The 16,998-nt window shown below is 42.4% G+C and overlaps 1 protein-coding gene across 2 annotated transcripts in view; it reads right to left on the bottom strand.

The window, feature by feature from the left end:
* The window catches only part of cltca (clathrin, heavy chain a (Hc)), a 42,738-nt gene that overhangs the window by 3,035 nt on the left and 22,705 nt on the right, over positions 1 to 16,998 (bottom strand). For both annotated transcript variants that reach the window (XM_034204083.1, XM_034204084.1), the window contains 22 exons: positions 15,279 to 15,476; positions 14,506 to 14,706; positions 13,973 to 14,125; positions 13,568 to 13,690; positions 12,843 to 12,980; positions 12,583 to 12,747; positions 12,286 to 12,466; positions 11,524 to 11,687; positions 10,092 to 10,217; positions 9,859 to 10,001; positions 8,186 to 8,420; positions 7,964 to 8,086; positions 7,151 to 7,296; positions 6,878 to 7,061; positions 6,599 to 6,791; positions 4,137 to 4,294; positions 3,553 to 3,825; positions 3,148 to 3,465; positions 2,427 to 2,558; positions 1,672 to 1,782; positions 1,412 to 1,582; positions 1,110 to 1,331 (listed from right to left, as the gene is read on the bottom strand). In XM_034204083.1, coding sequence (XP_034059974.1) covers positions 1,110 to 1,331; positions 1,412 to 1,582; positions 1,672 to 1,782; positions 2,427 to 2,558; positions 3,148 to 3,465; positions 3,553 to 3,825; positions 4,137 to 4,294; positions 6,599 to 6,791; positions 6,878 to 7,061; positions 7,151 to 7,296; positions 7,964 to 8,086; positions 8,186 to 8,420; positions 9,859 to 10,001; positions 10,092 to 10,217; positions 11,524 to 11,687; positions 12,286 to 12,466; positions 12,583 to 12,747; positions 12,843 to 12,980; positions 13,568 to 13,690; positions 13,973 to 14,125; positions 14,506 to 14,706; positions 15,279 to 15,476 — 3,858 coding nt within the window. The remainder of the gene's footprint in view (positions 1 to 1,109; positions 1,332 to 1,411; positions 1,583 to 1,671; positions 1,783 to 2,426; positions 2,559 to 3,147; positions 3,466 to 3,552; positions 3,826 to 4,136; positions 4,295 to 6,598; positions 6,792 to 6,877; positions 7,062 to 7,150; positions 7,297 to 7,963; positions 8,087 to 8,185; positions 8,421 to 9,858; positions 10,002 to 10,091; positions 10,218 to 11,523; positions 11,688 to 12,285; positions 12,467 to 12,582; positions 12,748 to 12,842; positions 12,981 to 13,567; positions 13,691 to 13,972; positions 14,126 to 14,505; positions 14,707 to 15,278; positions 15,477 to 16,998) is intronic.

Genomic DNA, 16,998 nt, shown 5'->3' with positions numbered 1-16,998 from the left:
TCTCAGGTTGTCATTGAGAAACTTCCTGTTTCGACGGACCAATTTCACTTCAGCAGACCCCCTCAGATAATATCAGGACATTAAGATGAGGCCTTTCACAATTAAAGCTCTATAAAATGTCAAAATACAAGCAATGTTAGCGCTAAATTTGGTAAATAAAATACAAAAGGTCGTACACAAAAGGACATTTATAATTGTGTCCAACACATTCATTCATTTAGCAGGTTAAACAGTGTGACCTCTTCTCAGAGTGTTTCTGTTCTTAAAACCTGACATCCTGTCCCCAACGTGTTACTCATCCACAACACATCTATTACTATCCAATCCTGAAGCCAGTTGGATTTGCATGCATCCCCTGACTGGATTAGCATGTTGAGGTTTAATCTGTCTGAATATGCGAGGCACTACATATCTATACAGTTCCTAAACAGGCCTAATGTCAGCCTTAAAGTGTCTCTGACTGTGTCAAAGTGAGAGTGTAGCTAAAACCATGCACACTCAAAGCCCGAGCTCAACACTTTGAGATCAAAAACAGAGCATTTAGCTTTCACCTGTTCCTTAACTGCATCAACCTGGAAGAGAAGAGGTGCAGCATAAAGGAGACATTACAAATATTTCCCTGGACAATTATTTGAGTATGTCAATTCAATACTTTCCACTGGAATTTAAGTCATAGATAAACAATGCTATCTTCATCTTTTTAAAACTGAAATAATTCAGTTTGTTTCCAAAAAATGGTCCATGAAATGAAGATGGTTTTATAGACCAGACTCTAGAAAGTCAAAGTACCCAAAAAATGATGGTAGGATTATAACTGATCAATGAATTTCTTAGTTGGAATAATAGATGCAGCACAATACAAATCTGATGGTTTTGCAAGTAATCAATTCAAACTGACCAATCAGCATCCCTATACTTGACTGCACTGTCTAAACAATTAAAACCAAGCTTAGACTATAAAAGTATTGACTTTTACAACCCCCCCCCCCCCCCCCCCCCGATGAGGTAACCTGCAGAAAAACAAAGTAAACTAAACCACGTTTGTGTGTATTGCTTTGATGCACTGACATTCAAATCAAAATATTCCTCCTGAAAAACATGTGACCCACCTTGCTGAGGTACTCCCTCATGACCTGAATGAAGTACGGCATCGAGAAGTCCATGAGGTTGTGCCTCCAGGCGGTCTCCATCACCACGTCGGGCCGCAGCAGGTCGTAGCAGGAGAACAGGCAGGCGGCGAAACACTCCTTCTTGTCCTCCTGCAGGAACCAGGACAGCAGCTCCTCGGCCAGCTCCACGTCCTTCGACTCCGACGCGTACTGCATGGCGTCCTGCAGACAAGGCAGCACACAAAGGGTCAGGGAGGTTCTAAACAGTGTTAGAGACACATTGGTGAAGAAAGAAAAGGCACCTTGTAGAGCTTGTCCTTCTTGCACAGCTCCACACTCTGTTTCCAGCGGTTGTTGCCCTTGAAGAGGTACGCAGCGATCCGTCTGAACTCGATCAGCTCGTGCTTCTCCAGGCGCTGGGCCAGGGAGATGTTGTCAAAGTTGTCGTAGGCGTCTATTGATGTCCTCAGTGCCTGAGTGTGAAGGGAAAGGAGAAGATTATTTAGTCAAAGAAGGACATTTAGGAAATAAAAAGATCAAACACTGTTGAAGGATCTCTTACCAGATAGTCCTCCTCTGTGATGAAGAGGTTGTTAAGTGCTTCATTGACTGATTTGTTGTTGTGGCTCTGTACTGACCGCATGTAGGGTTTGACCAGAGGCAGCTGTTTCACCTGTAGACACACATGCACACTCATCATCTCACTAGCCAAGCTTCCATTCTAATTAAGCACACATTTATACAGAGTGTCCAGAGAATCTGCGAAAGAACGCAGAAGGCATCTTTTCCGTCCAATAGGGTCGCTCGCCTATTTGTTAACTAATGGTTTGTTTTGTCAAGTTTCTGAATGCCTCATTCCAAGAAATGATGAGCACATCTCTAGAAAGCACAAGATTTCAGGTGGTGCTTTTGCATGATTCTTTGTCAAGGTTTTTTAAATCTGGTGATTAAATCAGCTAACTGATTAAATCATTCGAATGTCTGAAAACTAAGACGATTTTCAGTCGAGGACAGCCCTAACATCTAATGCCGTTATGGAAAAAGTAGGAATTGGGTGCATGGCGATAATGATGCTAATGTTACTGTAAGGTGTCATTCAATTATTGCTAAGAACAAGATCTTATTGAAAGAGTGCCATTCAATCTTGTGAAAACTTGATGGGAACATGTTGTATGTCGTTTCTTTCATGTATTAATTTAAGCAACATTAAAGTATTTGTCCACACAGATCTGATGTCTTCATCTGGCATTTCTTCCCTTTTTCACCTGAGCCAAGCATGAAAACAGTTTTGGAACACTGTGAAGTCTTATTGGTTACCTTGCTGAAGAAGTTGACAGCACGGGAGTGGTCCAGTCTGGGGGAAAGCACTATGAGCAAATCATTCAGTAATAAGGGCTTGAACTCCAGATAGAACTGTGTGGCTTTGTAGTACAGCTCCACGTTGGCCACCTGCAGGGAGCAGAGCGATGTTATTAGAAACCATAATTAGCAGCAGGGGTCTTATCGTACAACAAAACTGAAACTAAAATACTTCATCCAGTACCAGCATGCATTTCCGTCTACGATTTAAACATTATAGCCATTCCAACAAAATATGTTGTAAATATTTGTAGCTACAGACACAATATAACTGGCTCTAACTAAAATTACTGCAAAACTTAATATAAACCTACAACCTTCTGTACAAATAAAACCAAATGATCAAACACACAATTGGAAAGTCAAAAGTTAAATGAAATAAAAACAAATAAAACAATTCTAAATTAATATAACCGTGATTAGCATTAACATTGGAGGGGGAAATATATTGCAATATTAGGAATTATGATTATTTTTCAGCACCTTTTAGGATAATTTAGGGAAAACATAATAGGATTTTTAATCAGAGATCATAAAACCAGAATTTGAAATATTTGCAGGCAGTATGTCAAATATCATCCTTTGTCATAGGGGTTACTACAAGACGTCAACATGAAAATAACAATATAATGATGTTAAATAAACATAATCCTAGTTTTGACAACAAATCCAACAGCACCTTGGTGATAATGTCTTTGAACTGGCCCTCCTTCCAGGCGTCTGTGGGGTGGTTCATCATGGTGATGATGGCGTTGTCGAACTCCTCGTACTTGTCGTACAGGAAGACCAGCTCGGCCCACAGGTGCGCCTGCTCCGCTGCTCTCAGGACCTTCGGGATGTTCACTCTGGACCAGAAGAGCTCCAGGTGCTCCCTCATCTTCTGCGGCTTGAACTTGGAGTACAGGATGGCGAGCTCCGTGAACATCCCCATGTGCGCGCGCTCCAGGCCCAGGGCGGCCTCCAGCATGGTGATCAGCTCCTCAAAGTAAGCGCGGTCCTGGGAAAGGACAAATAGAATGATGAGTTAGATGTGTGAATCAAGGCCAAGTAGAAATGAGATGAAAATAAATGCCTTCCATCTTACCTGGTAGTAGTTGATCAGCTCCTCCAGCTCGTCAGCGTGCACCACGATGTGGAGACCGCACATCTGGGCCAGTCGGAACTCCTTTCCGTCCACGCAGGCGAAGCACACCTCCTTCCAGGTGCGGGTGCTGTTGGCCTTGCGGGCGCCGTCCACAGCGGCCTGGTACTCCCCGAGGTGCACCAGAGTCGAAGCCAGACGACCGAAGTTGGAGACGTTGTTGTAGAGAAGCTTAGCGGCATCGTACATTTTCTCATCGTAGCAGCGGTCACCCACCTAGAGAACAGGAAAAACAACAATACAGTTCATAAGTTAACAATGAGAACACTGCACTCAATTCTCATGGTGTAGATTCAAGCACAGTGTAACTCGATAGTTAGCAGGCAGTTGAAAATGACTACACTTTTTACCCAACAGCGCAGAGAGGAGTGAACTTAAAAAACAATGAATGATAACATTGCACTTTATTATAAAACAACTAATAAAGTAAAATAGCTGAGAAGAGTAATAAGCCTCAATATTAAAACTGAAATGACAATATAACCTTCCATTTCTGACCCGACAGAGGTTTTCAGAGCAGTGCTAACCTGTTGGATGTGGGCGTTGTTGGGTCCGTTGATGAACTCCTCCAGTTCTGCCAGGCGGTTGGTCTTGGCCAAGGCAAAGATGAGCTCCGTCTCCACGTAGGACTCGCGGGCCTTCTTACGAGCCATCTGCAGGAATTTCACCAGGTCCTCCCAGTTTCCTGAAACACATGGACAGAGATACAGAGTTAATGTTTTGTTTCTAAATAATAATGTTTCTTTTTTTGATTATTTTCATTTATTATCAATAGTAATCCATTTGTATTCGATTAGTGTATTTCTTTCTTGTGTCTTTCATTTATTAATAGTACTTTACTTCTATTGTATACAGATCTTTATATAGCTTAGATCAGGGGTGCCCAACCAGACCGGTCGATCGCGGAGAGATTCCTAGTCGATCGCGAGATGTGTCTAAAAATAGAACAACAATATTCTGTTTTATCGTTAATGTCCTGTAACATAATCTTCCTGTGCCAGAATAATGCACTTGAACGCATCAAAGCTTTGTGATTGGCCAGTGTGACCCCATGTGTCGGGGCGTGGCCGGTGGGCAGTGAGTGGGCACTATTTCGCTGACGTTGTCCGTGTCAACAGGAGTGACAGTCCGCACACACACAAAACCGCAATTATGGCAGAAGCAAAAAAGCCCAAAATATATAATTTTCACTCCGAGTGGGAGGATGATTATTTTTGTATCTATTCCAATTCAAAGTCCATCTGTCTCATCTGCAATGCGAGCGTGGCTTTATCGAAGAAGGGTCATTTAGGAGCGTCATTTCAAAACAGTGCACAAACGCTGCGAGACGGAATTCCCTCCTAATTCTGCCCTGCTCCAAAAGGGGAGGGGCCTGAAAGGACAGCTAAATGCACAGCAGTCCATTTTCACCAGGCCCAACAACAAGAGCAAGGCTGCTGCCAGAGCATCTTATCGTGTCCGTCACGTTCTTGCGAAACACATGAAGTCTTTCAAAGACGGTGAAGTTGTGAAAGAAGCATTCCTGGAGGCTGCCGACGCGCTTTTTGGGGACAGTACAAATAACAGAAGCATTTCAAAAGGTTTTTGATATAATACAAACTCAAGTTAGATACCGTTATTAATCTGCTGTAAGTTTTAGTTTGTTTGAACTTATTCATTATAATTATTGTACAAAATGGTATAAGAATGCAAACTTAAATTGATTATAGTCTATTATCAATTCAGGTTAAGAAGCTAGTGTTGCTTGCATCCTATTTTAAAAAGGAATTTCTTTTTATAATCTACTAAAATGCTACAAAAAAGGGTTTGATTCTATTAATGTTGTCTTTTTTATTGCACTTTGGCAGCAGATTCCTGTGTAGCTTCAGATCTGAGTTGTCTTATTAGTAAGCCTAATTTATACGTTTGTAGCAACACTATTTTTATATAATGGCAAAGAAAGGGTTCAGAGTCTTTTCTTTTTTCCTGTGTCATATGTGGCAGCACTGTTCAATGTTTCTTGAAAACATTACCCACTGTAGTATGTGAGGTGTGAATAAACCCCAACTCTGTATCAACAACACTGTTGTGTAACTTCAGTTAAATATTTGTATGTGTGTAGATTAGAAAGAGATAAGATAAAGGATCTGCAGTATTTTATGAAGTATTAATCGTACAAAGGTCAGTTTTATACAAGTAGAAGTGTGTATTTACCTGGTAGTAGGCTGTCAGTAATGGCCTCTCTATTTGGACTGGTAGATCTCGGCAGACTGGCAACTTTAAAAGTAGCTCTCAGTTCAAAAAAAGGTTGGGCACCCCTGGCTTAGATGCTCAATTTATAAATATAGCTTTTTAGATTTATGTTTGTATTTTATATTAATTTGATGTGCAATGCCTTGTTAGCATTCTGCTGTATTAAAACAATTTCCCAATTTAGAATCAATAAGTATATCTTAATATCCCATTCATGAATAATCTAATATGATACATAGGCTCTGTATTTAACAATGAAAATCATACCCTTTAAAACTATGAACTGTGGGGAGTTGAGTCACAGGGGGATAAAGGTGGAGTGTTGCTACTGGTCTGTGGTTAAATATATGAGCCCCTTCTCTGTGCCACTAATATCTCTACTACTGCAATAAAATGTGTTTATTTATTTAAGGATGTGCGGCACTGCATTGTGTATTTTATGCTGATATTGTGCAGTTTCAATAAAGATTTGCTGCATTGGCTGCGACTATCAGCAGATACCTCTTGAAGAAAAAACAACTCACTCAACACAACCCATCTGATGTGATTCATATTGATTGCTTTCAATCGAAGTGGCACCGGCAAATAAACAACAGCTGCCGTTGTTCAGCGAGTGATCTGCTAACAGCAAGTATGGTAGTCTTCTTTCCCTCAATAAGTTGTTGTTTTTAAAAGCCCTTTGTCATCGGCAGAAAAAGGCCTTAAAATATCAACATGGAGCTTTTTTCCTCTCTTTTCTGCTTTTAAGTCTCCTTACCACTCTTATCAGCAGCCTGCACCACCTCCATGTATGCAGAAGGATCGTCGGCTTTGATGTACGAGTCGATGGCCTCTTTAACCAGGTCCTTCTGGAGCTGAGCCTTAGCCAGCTGGCTCCACACGGCAGGCTCATTGCAGCGCTCCGCAAACTCATAGGCCCGGTCCAGGTTGCCAATATGTTCGATCAGCACCTGGGCACAAAAAGGAAAAGAAAGACAGTGAAGACTTGTTCAGGCAATCAGGGATCAGTGTACCTGCTCAAGATCTGATGACTGACCTGCACAGCGGAGGTGTTCACATCAAACTTCTTGAAGATGGCGAAGGCCTCCTCGAAGAGCTCGTTGCTGATGGCGATGTTAGCGATGTCGGGGGCGTCATAGTTGTCTAGCCTGCTGATGTACTCCATCACTCGGGTACGGTCGGCTTTGATTGCGGTTAGGATCAGCAGGTTCTGCAGATTTCTGTGGGGAAAAGACATGGAACCCTTAGCACCCTTTGCCATCTCAATTTGAAATGATACATCTTAACACAATCAGTTACAAATAAACACCTGTGTTCACTGAAGACAGAGTTGTCCAGCACAATCTTCTCCAGCAGCTCGATGAGCTCGTTGGGCAGGTCTGCGGTCATGAAGGCCTTGACTGTGACGGACACCTCCTCTGGGTCCTGGGTCTCTGACAGCGCTGTCTGCACCACCTGAAGGGCGGAGGAGCAGAGGCTAAAGTTGCGAAACTTCACAGATGTGCTTCCTTTGAGATCTCAAAACATACTCACAGTAGAGTAAGATTTTTAATAACGGCACAACTACAGGATATAATTAAGATTGTATTGCCAGAGGGAGTACTTTAGCTAATGGGAAAGCAGAAGCTCTAAACTGACTCTATAGGAGAGCTTTGCAGTGAAGATAAAAAAGCAGCAGGCTAGGGTCTGGATGAGAAAATGGTTGGGGAGACCGTCCAACACGGGTTGTTCATTCTTCCGCAAGAACTTCAGGGGTCATTGTGTGCTAGCTAACATTAGCTGTAAGGTCTAGAAGGTTTAACGTTGCTTAACAACACAAATAGCTACTCCTAGAGGTCTCATTGGATTTTGGAAAGTAATTATCGATATTAAAACTCCCACACCTGTGTAAAATTGCATCGAGGTGGCCTTAATGACTTCAAAGAATCCAGGAGATTTAAGACTTGATCAGGTTTTAAACTCATCAGATTACCAGATAACCTTAGCTGAATATCAGTACCAACTAAGGTGCCAAATAGCATGTCCAGAGGGGTGAATCGGCTGAAAACTCCTTTGTGTGAAGCCAGTTTTAAAGAAGCAACAGTTAGTTACAGCACATGATCTCAAAGGACCTGTACCTCACCTGGTCAATGAGTGGTCTTCTGAAGGGGTTGGTCTCCAGCAGCACGCTGGCCCACAGGTCAGGGTCTTTGCGACGCACCAGGTAGCGAGACAAGCTCTTGAACAGGGAGTTCTCATTGCAGACCTGACATTAAAAGAAGTAAAGGTTAAAAAAAGGAAGGTGAACTGAAACGGAGAGATTAAGATACAAAGGTGAGATGCAAGTACAAATCATCATCCTCACATTGATCAGCTCCTGGTCACATTGTCCTCTCTCGTAGGCCACACAGGCCAGGTGGGGGTCTCTCTTCTCGCAGTACTTTCCCACCACACGGCTGTCGTAGAAGGGGTTTTCCCTCAGGAAGCGTTCAGGGTTGTTGTTGCTGTCGATGTAGATCTTAGCCAGGGCATTGTGGGTGGCGGGCTCCTCGCAGCCTTCGTGGATACGAGACTCCAGCCAGGGCAGCAGCAGCTTCAGTCTGGAAGAGGAAAGGAATGTCAGGAATTTCTCTGAATGCTCACACGACATCTCGGACAGGGACAAAGAACAAGGTACTAGACAAACAAGGTTCTTCATGTGCAGATCTGTAGACTTGAATAGGTCCCAGATTCCCCTTTTAATTACTGTATTACAAAGATAAATTGTCATTGATAGAAAAGTCGTCCAAATGTAGGATACTCAATCATCTGGTGTTTCTGACAGAGCTGAAACAACTGTCTACTACCTTTTCTAAATTGAAATCAAAACTTAAAGATCAAGACAAAATGTTATATTATTTTTAGGGCCGGGACTCGATTAAAAAAATTAATCTAATTAATTAGAGGCTTTGTAATTAATTAATCGAAATTAATCGCATTTTTAATCACATATACATATTTGACCTAAGAACAGTGAGAAGCAATTTTTTTCACATGGATTTTAGTATACCATTAGGCGCATTCACACCGCAGTACTTTTCCCACAAAGGTTCTTGAGAATTTAGTTCATGAGAACTCTTTGAACCTGGGGGAGGATTAGGCAAATGAAGCCGCTGACGTCACTTCTTCTGCTTTGGGTTTACTGGCAGGCCGCAAACCACTTCACGGCGTATACTGCCGCCCAAAGTCCCCGGCCGGAAGTCCCCTGAGTTGGGGACTGGCTTCAGTAGAAGCTGCTGGGAGTCCCAGCAGCCTTCCGAGTAAATCGCCAGAACGCCGACACCTCCTCATCTCCACCGCTCCCATGTTTTATTTTGTGTTGCCATAAGTTAGTCTCTCTGCGTTTCTGCGCTGGGCTAATGCTAATAATGCTAATGCGAGGATAATAAAATGGCGGCTTCACAAAACTTTTTGGGAGTTTTACGGGGCGTGGTTTGCAATCCGCCCAGCCAATCAGAAATATAGCTCTTTTCCGCACGAAAGTCCCTGCTCTCTAGCAGCTCTCTGCTCTCTAGCAGGGACTTTCGTGGGGGTAAAAAGGTTCTCATGAACTAATTTTAGTACCGGCTCTTTTTGGTGTGAACGCGATAAAAGAGGCTAACGTCCACGCTAGCTGCTATATGTTTTGCTTTGAGGTGATACTTGAGGCTTGATGTGCTGCGGTGATATGCGAATTCCTTTTTGCATAATTTGCACACAACCGTGCTCTTATCGACGCTTCCATCCGTCCGTTTTTTAAAACAACATTTCCCACTGTTGTTCACTGTGGTTTGTTGTTGTCTGAAGTCATGAACGTTAGTTGGTGCTCCAGTATAATCGGTACGCCTGAAACTCATCCAGTGAGAAACGTTCCGCGGTGCTAAAAATAAGTGCGATTAAAATGCGTTAATTTTTTTAACGCGTTAATTTTTGTGTAATTAATTAATCTTAATTAACGCGTTAAAGTCCCGGCCCTAATTATTTTCTATTAAGAGGCATGTATGTGGAATAGTGCATTACCTGTTCCTCTTTTCCACCTCAGCGACCAGTTCATCGGTAGAGAACTGTCCCCTGACGACGAGGATCAGACTCTTGATGACATCCTCTGAGCAGTCAACATCCAGGAGACCACCGACCACAACAGGCAGACGGCTGGGATTCACCTGAGACACAAAATCAACCATAGATCACATGAAATGATTCCTTGAATGCAGGGTTTTGATGTAGAGAAGTTGCTTCTTGTTGAGTCTTACCTTCTGAACATAGATCTCGATGTACTTCTGCAGGTTGTTGCGGTACAGGTAGAGCACCAGGTCGTGGACAAAGTCAAAGCGGTCACAGACGATGATGAGTGGCAGCTGGTCGGTGAGTTTGGCTTCCTGTTGGTTTCACATAGTGGAAAGAATGAGGACAGATTCAGAAAGGTAACAACTGGCGTAAGACAGACATTAAACCCACAAAACATCCACCAACAGGGCTGATCTTCTACCACTGCACTCCACGTGTCATTTTTTTAATAGAATACAGATTTATTTTTTGAGAGGTGTTGTTAATGACATTTATCAGAGTCACTGAAAATGAAATTTGAGATATCATTTTCTGATTCTAATAACCTATGTAATGCAATATCAATGGGGAGGAAAATAAAAGGTTTGTCACTACAACAAATGGACATAACATTGCAAAATTAGTGTGTTTCACAGACACGAAGTCAAGGAAGAAAAACATATTCATAATAGAATGAAGTAATCCAAAGTAGTTATCCTAATAGAGATGCACCAATTTCAATTTCTAAAATTCAGATTTTTTGGAAAGAATGTAGATTTCCAATTTTGTTTCCTTCATTATTTTTTTACTTTGTTTTTCTTCACAGAAAATGCAGGGTCTGAAAAGTGGCTAAATCAGGCAAAGAAAGTCGTTGGTAAACCCTGTGTGTGTAGCTGGTCATTGGTGCACCTCTATTTCTTACTGAATCCAGAAGTATGGTCAACACTACACAGCACTTACAGCTAATCCTTTGTCCAAATACGGGACTACACACTATACACACAGACACCTTAGGCGTCTTCAATAATGGAGTGCAAGACCCTAATTTGTTCACCAATAACTGCAATAACACACAAAACATCCACTGAATGACTAGGACTACATAAAGCTATGTAGTATGGGTGTATGCATGGTGGTGTATGAGCATACACGCCTGCCTGCATACAAATCCCAGTTTCAATCCTGAGGCTGAAGTTCAGGGGAAGGGGTGAAAGCAAAAAAAAAGGGGAGGAATCCTGCACTGTGTGGTAGGACCGATTTACCTGATACATGTCCTGCCATCCCAAAGACAAAAGAAGAAAAGCACAAAAGATAATTGACTGCTGCGGATCTGCTAGTGACAGTTATAATATTCTGGTCTGGTCAAAATGTTAATATGCAAGATTTCCTTTCAATAGCAGGCATTATGATAGAGACACACTCGGCACTTCAAAAACAGTGTTATAAATTCTTCTTCTGTGCTTTCAAATGTCAACACGTAAGTGTTTTGACTCGAGACCTATATGGTATAAAAGTTGGAAAAACTGTTATTGTTCAGTCTGGATTAAAAATAATTAAAAAAATGCAGATCGGGTTCCGAAAGATACAATTTACAAGGGAGAGAGAGTGAAAAAAGTACAAGTTAAATGTGGGCGTTACCTTAAGGAAGTTCTTGACGCGCTCCGGGTCGTAGCAGTTGCTCTCTCTGCAGATCCTCTCCACCTCTTTGATCTGGCCGGTCTTGCAGGCGGCCTGGATGTATTTGAAGTGAACTTCAGCGTCCTGACTGAAGTTAACAATAGAGCCCAGGAAGTAGAACAGACCTGGTAGAGACACAGTCACATATCTTTAGATACAGCTCCGATAACTTCACTAATCCAAATGACAGGACTTTGGACTGAGTGATGCATCCTCGAATATATAACAGACGCACAATGACTACAGTTTTGCTTTTCCCCAAATCTGTTAAAAAATGTACAGAATGATGAAGAGATAACAATGTTGTGTCTTTTCTTGCAGAGATATTTACCGTTTCGGATAGTTTGAACCCAGTAGAAGGGGGATAAAATGCTGCCCCCTATATTTGGGGCATGTGGCCAGGTATTACACATTACACCTTTAACCCTTATGTTCATTGATCCAGTAATAGTTGAGGTGAACTCCACCACCCCGGCTAGTTTGTATCTATTGATTGTTCTGCCTCTGCTCTGGCCTACTTGTCTAATGATGACATATATCCAGGTACATAGGCAGGAGGGAATGGCTGCATAAATACAACAGGAAAAACAAGTCCAGTGGCACTCTGATGTCTCCCCTGGATACAAGGATATTGAGGTCAATACCCCTGTTGTACAAAACATATTTTAGGGATTGTATTGGCTTCTTTTCTATGCTTTGCGTCTTAAAAGTTTTGGATCTTACCTTCAAAGCTCTTGAAGGATTCAAAGAGCTCAGTGAGGGACTGTGTGGTGAGCTGTTCGTGGTACTTGGAAGCCACCTGGACACAGATCTGCAGGTTCTGGCGGATGTTGGCGGACAGCATGGCCCTGAGGCACTCCAGAGAGTCCTCCACCGACAGGGAGCCAAAGTAGTTCACCAGCCACTGGAGGTAGAGGAGTATTACTTGAACGTGTAGGTTGTACAACAATATCTACATTACTATGGATTGGAGGAAACACTTCACAATAAGCAATGAAAATGTCAGTGGTTAAAGCCTACCTCTGGGTTGAGCAGGTGTGTGTGCACCACGGCACGCTTGATGTCGTACAGGTCGGTGTAGTGCTCCAGCGCTCTTTGAAGGAGTCCAGCCTTCTCACACAGCTGGGCGATGTGTGGACGATCGTAGTTGGTGAACATCTGGTTGCCCAGGATAGCATCAGCAACCTGCGGACATGACATGAAGCGGGGAAGAGGTTTGAAAAAGAATTGCAACCCAGCTCTATAGTTTCCTTGGGTAATGTATGTATAAATGTGTGCACCTGTGGAGCATGCATGAGGTTCATCTCCAGCAGGCGAGTCTGCAGCGGTCCTTCTGAGGGTCTGTTGTTCTTCAGAGCGTCCAGGAGGAACGAGGTGCACTGCTGGATCAGGTTGTACTCCATGAAGACATCCACAATCTGTACACACACAGGAGAGCACTCAAGAGAGGAAGAGAGGCCATGCTTAGCTAGCTGCTAAAACAGAAGGACACTTAGAAAACACCTTCTTAAAGCTAATTGAAGGCTAGTTAAAAGTTGCTTAGAAGGAAAAGAGAAAGTTTAATAATACAACACATTCCCTATTGCAAAGATCGAAGTTTCCAATTAATTGTGTTTAATTCTTGTGAAATGCTAGTATAGCACTTAAGGAAACACAGAGAGCTGTGTCAGCAGTTGACATTGGCACTGCAGTGTACGCAGTGGGAGGAGGGGAAGAAAGAGGTGCATTTTCTCTATACGATAGCTAAAGTTCCAAGATGTTGACATGGAGTGTGACGCAATCAAACACTTTGTCCAGTTTCGAGAAAGTTGTGGCTATATTTATTAACAGCAAAACTTGGGAAGTAGGAAGGTCACAATGTTTATCTTTATTTGCAGCAAGGCACACATCTATGTAATGCTGTAACAGAACTATTCCCCTCTTTAATAATATGATAAAAAAGCAGAGATTAAAAACCCATGTATTCCTGATGGATCACTGAATATTCGTGTTTCCCTCCTCTGACCTGTGTGATGTCGGCCAGCGGCTCCTCATCCTGAACCAGCATCTGGGCAAACTGCAGGCCTTGTTCTGGGTTGATCCGCATCACATTCCTGAGCAGAAAGATCCAGTCTGGAGTGTAGCCCACCTGGGACACAAAAAATAAACCTCTACATTACAATACAAGTTTCAATGCTACGGTTAAATGAATACATTTTGTCTTTTGACAAAGACGAAGGCATGCATTATACTTCATTTAGAAATATGTGTTTATTAAATCATGAAACCATTTGCAATATAGTTTATGGAAAGCTGTTTTAAACTATTTGGTGTACATGGTATGCCTCTCCTTTAATGGCCATGCAGTTCATCATTTAAGAATTGTTAAATATTTTAGAGCTCAAATATAAAGTTAGCCAGTGAGACGTACCTTCTTGGCGTACAGGACGATCTTGGGGAACTGACCAGTCTCTGCGAAGCACTGGATGACTTTGTTGGGGACGTTGGCCCTCAGGTAGACACTGAGAGCCAACGTGGGATCCACTGCCTTCACCAGGTCACCCAGCTCCTCCGAGCATTCCAACTGAAAGGCAGGAAAACTAACATCAAAAATGCGACTAATTCAGGACCATTTTAAACAAGCATATAGTGATATTCTTTTATTCGTTTTTTTTGTTGTTCTCTTTGTACTTGCATTTTATAAATGTAAAGATAGAAAATGTATGACAGATAAAACACATACAAAAGTACTGACAATTCAAATAGATCTCAGATTGTTCTTGTTTACCATTAAGGCAGCTTTGAACCACCCAAATCTACAGTTTCTAAGTGCAACTCTACACATTCCTTGCATAACAGATGTTCCCACATGATCTATTATAAAAGGAGAGCCATGTAAACAAACAGGAAGATCAGGAAGAGCCGCTTCCTGTGAGTGGAGGCTGAGATGGAGATCTACAGTACCTTGTCTTCCTTCAGCCACTTCTCCAGGAGCTGCTTGCGCCCCTGCTGGAGGACCGGCCTGCAGAGCTCCAGGGACTCAAACTTGTTGAGCTGGCCCTGGTCCAACAGAATGCCGAAGTACTGCAGCAGGGGGGAGGTCTGCCCCGGCTGGGTGGGAACGCCCTGAAAGCGACGGATGGTGTCTGGGGTCCGCAGGATACCCTGAGAGGGGAAAGGTCAACTGACTGTGAGAAGTGGAAGATAGAATGCAATCCATTACAATAGCGCTGAAATAAATACAACCATCTGCATCGTATGGGGAGACTCTATAGGTTGACAATTGTAACAATAGATATCAACATTAAACTTACCCAGAATATTAATTATATTAACAGCTTTATTTTTTGTGTTCAACGTTTTACGGATATATCATGTTTAAATATGCAAATGAGACATTGATTTATACAATTATGCTAATTTGGATACATTTCAGATCAATCAGTCTGAGAAAAGGACCTGTAAAGATATGTGTTGCAAAATTCCATAAAGTTTTCAAGACACTACAGGTAAGTAGGGTAAACAAAGTAACTGGTGGATACCACCATTCAAATGTAAAAGTAAGTCAAATAAACACCTAAATGTGATTTTTGAATGTTTTCTTTCCACAAGTCTGAAAGAAGAAATGTTATGGAAGCACAAAGAATGTCTCTCAAAATCGACTGTCTCAGCTAAAATGGACTTTTGTTTAGACTGTCAACAGATGTTGATTGGCCCCATGCCCACAGTATGCATACCTTTGGTGCGTTTGCAGCAACCTTGGCAGCCTCAGAGTAGGTACCGGCAGCAAACAGGTTGTTGAACTTGCGCGCAAAGAGCTCTTCTCCACCAGCGAGGTTGTTGCGGACAGCCAAGCGGAGAGCCAGATCTGGATTCTGGAGTACGTTAGTGATGTAGGGGATGATGTTTTCCTCTTCCACACACACTGAGAGCACCTGTGATGCCGGGAGAATAGAGAATGCTGAAGTAGAGTACACAAGAGACAAGAAATACACCATAATCATGCCTGGTTTCATCTTTTGTAAAAGACTTCCGGTTTACATAAATATGATGGTTTTCTGTTTTCAAAAGTCTGTCTATAGTAGTTAGTCGAAGCAAAAGTCAAAGTACAGATTCGTAGCAACAAACTCCTCATCAATTCTCCGAATGAAAGCTAGGCTGATACAGACCGATGGCTTTTTATTTGAACTCATATTTGAATAATCTAGAAAACACTGATACATTTGCACAATTCTTATTCAGTTCCTGTGCCAGTAATTATCAGAGTGGGCAAGGTCAGCTGAACATAACTGTGGGCAATAGCACTAATCTCCGTTTAAACACTCTCTGGCCTTGGGTTGTGGCTGCTGAATGCAAATGTGTTATTAGTGGGTCAGTGTAACGCATGGCTTTTGTGAGCCGCCTGGCAACAGAGACAGAAAGGAGAACGAGACGGGGGGGGCTTCTACAAACAAGCACAGCAGGTCAGTGCCCCTGCCTTTAACACGGGTGACTACACCTCTTTCTTCCTGCTACTAAAGCAGAGTCACTTAAAGTGGGTGGCCTAATTGGAGGGTGTTGAACTTAAAAATGGGCAGAAAGACGGAGTAAAACAATCCTGTAGTGGAGATTCTGTGTTCTCATCAGTCAGGGAGGATACAGCTACTGTTCTCAACAAGAGAGCGCCAAGAGTCGGAGGACATACGAGCTGTCGTATCGAGTGATGCACTGGCCCAGACACAAACACACACACACAGACGAGTGGAACTGCAGGGCAGACCTCGCACGTCTCTGCCATGCTGCAGACGTGGAAGATAAGGTGGAGGTTGTGATTGGATGACTAGCACTAAGAGGATTGAGGGCACCAGGCTGTGCCTCCCACTGCACATCATGTGCTGCTGATGGGTAGTGGGCCATTTTTCTCTCCTGCTTATTCCATTTAATTTCCCCTTTCTGTCCCGGTGGGGTGTGTGAGTAGCAGTTTTGCCCTGCATTTATTTAGCAGCCATAAATATATATTAGCTGACAAGTACAAGGACAGCTTGGAAGCAATCATTCTGTAGAGTTGGAAATATTGTAATCAGACCCTTGCGTATAACAAATAAAAACAGGAGAAAAGTAGGTGGTTGTGTTATGACCTATGCAACCACCTAAAATAAAACAACTGAGGATGTTTAGGACATGGGATTTATTGATTCACTTTTGGAACTAGTATTCAATTGGATATGGAGAATAGTGGAGTCTGTAATGTATTCAGTCTAATGTTTTGAAGGGGGTTTACTTTGAGTTATGTTGCTTATGAACTTTCACTACACAGTCATCTATAACTTGCTATAACTTGACTTAAATGTAAATGTCAGCCTTTATATCATGCTGGACCTTTTCAGTAGTAGGAACCACACAGCCGGCAACATATTAAGACAGCATTAGATAAAAATCACTTTATTTTGTTATGCCACTTGTGGCCATAGACTGCAG

Source organism: Gymnodraco acuticeps, unplaced genomic scaffold (genome assembly GCF_902827175.1).
Source record: "Gymnodraco acuticeps unplaced genomic scaffold, fGymAcu1.1, whole genome shotgun sequence".
NCBI classification, from domain to species: Eukaryota; Metazoa; Chordata; class Actinopteri; order Perciformes; family Bathydraconidae; genus Gymnodraco; species Gymnodraco acuticeps.
Note: the sequence above shows the minus strand (reverse complement) of the source record. Positions and strands in the feature narration are given on the sequence as shown.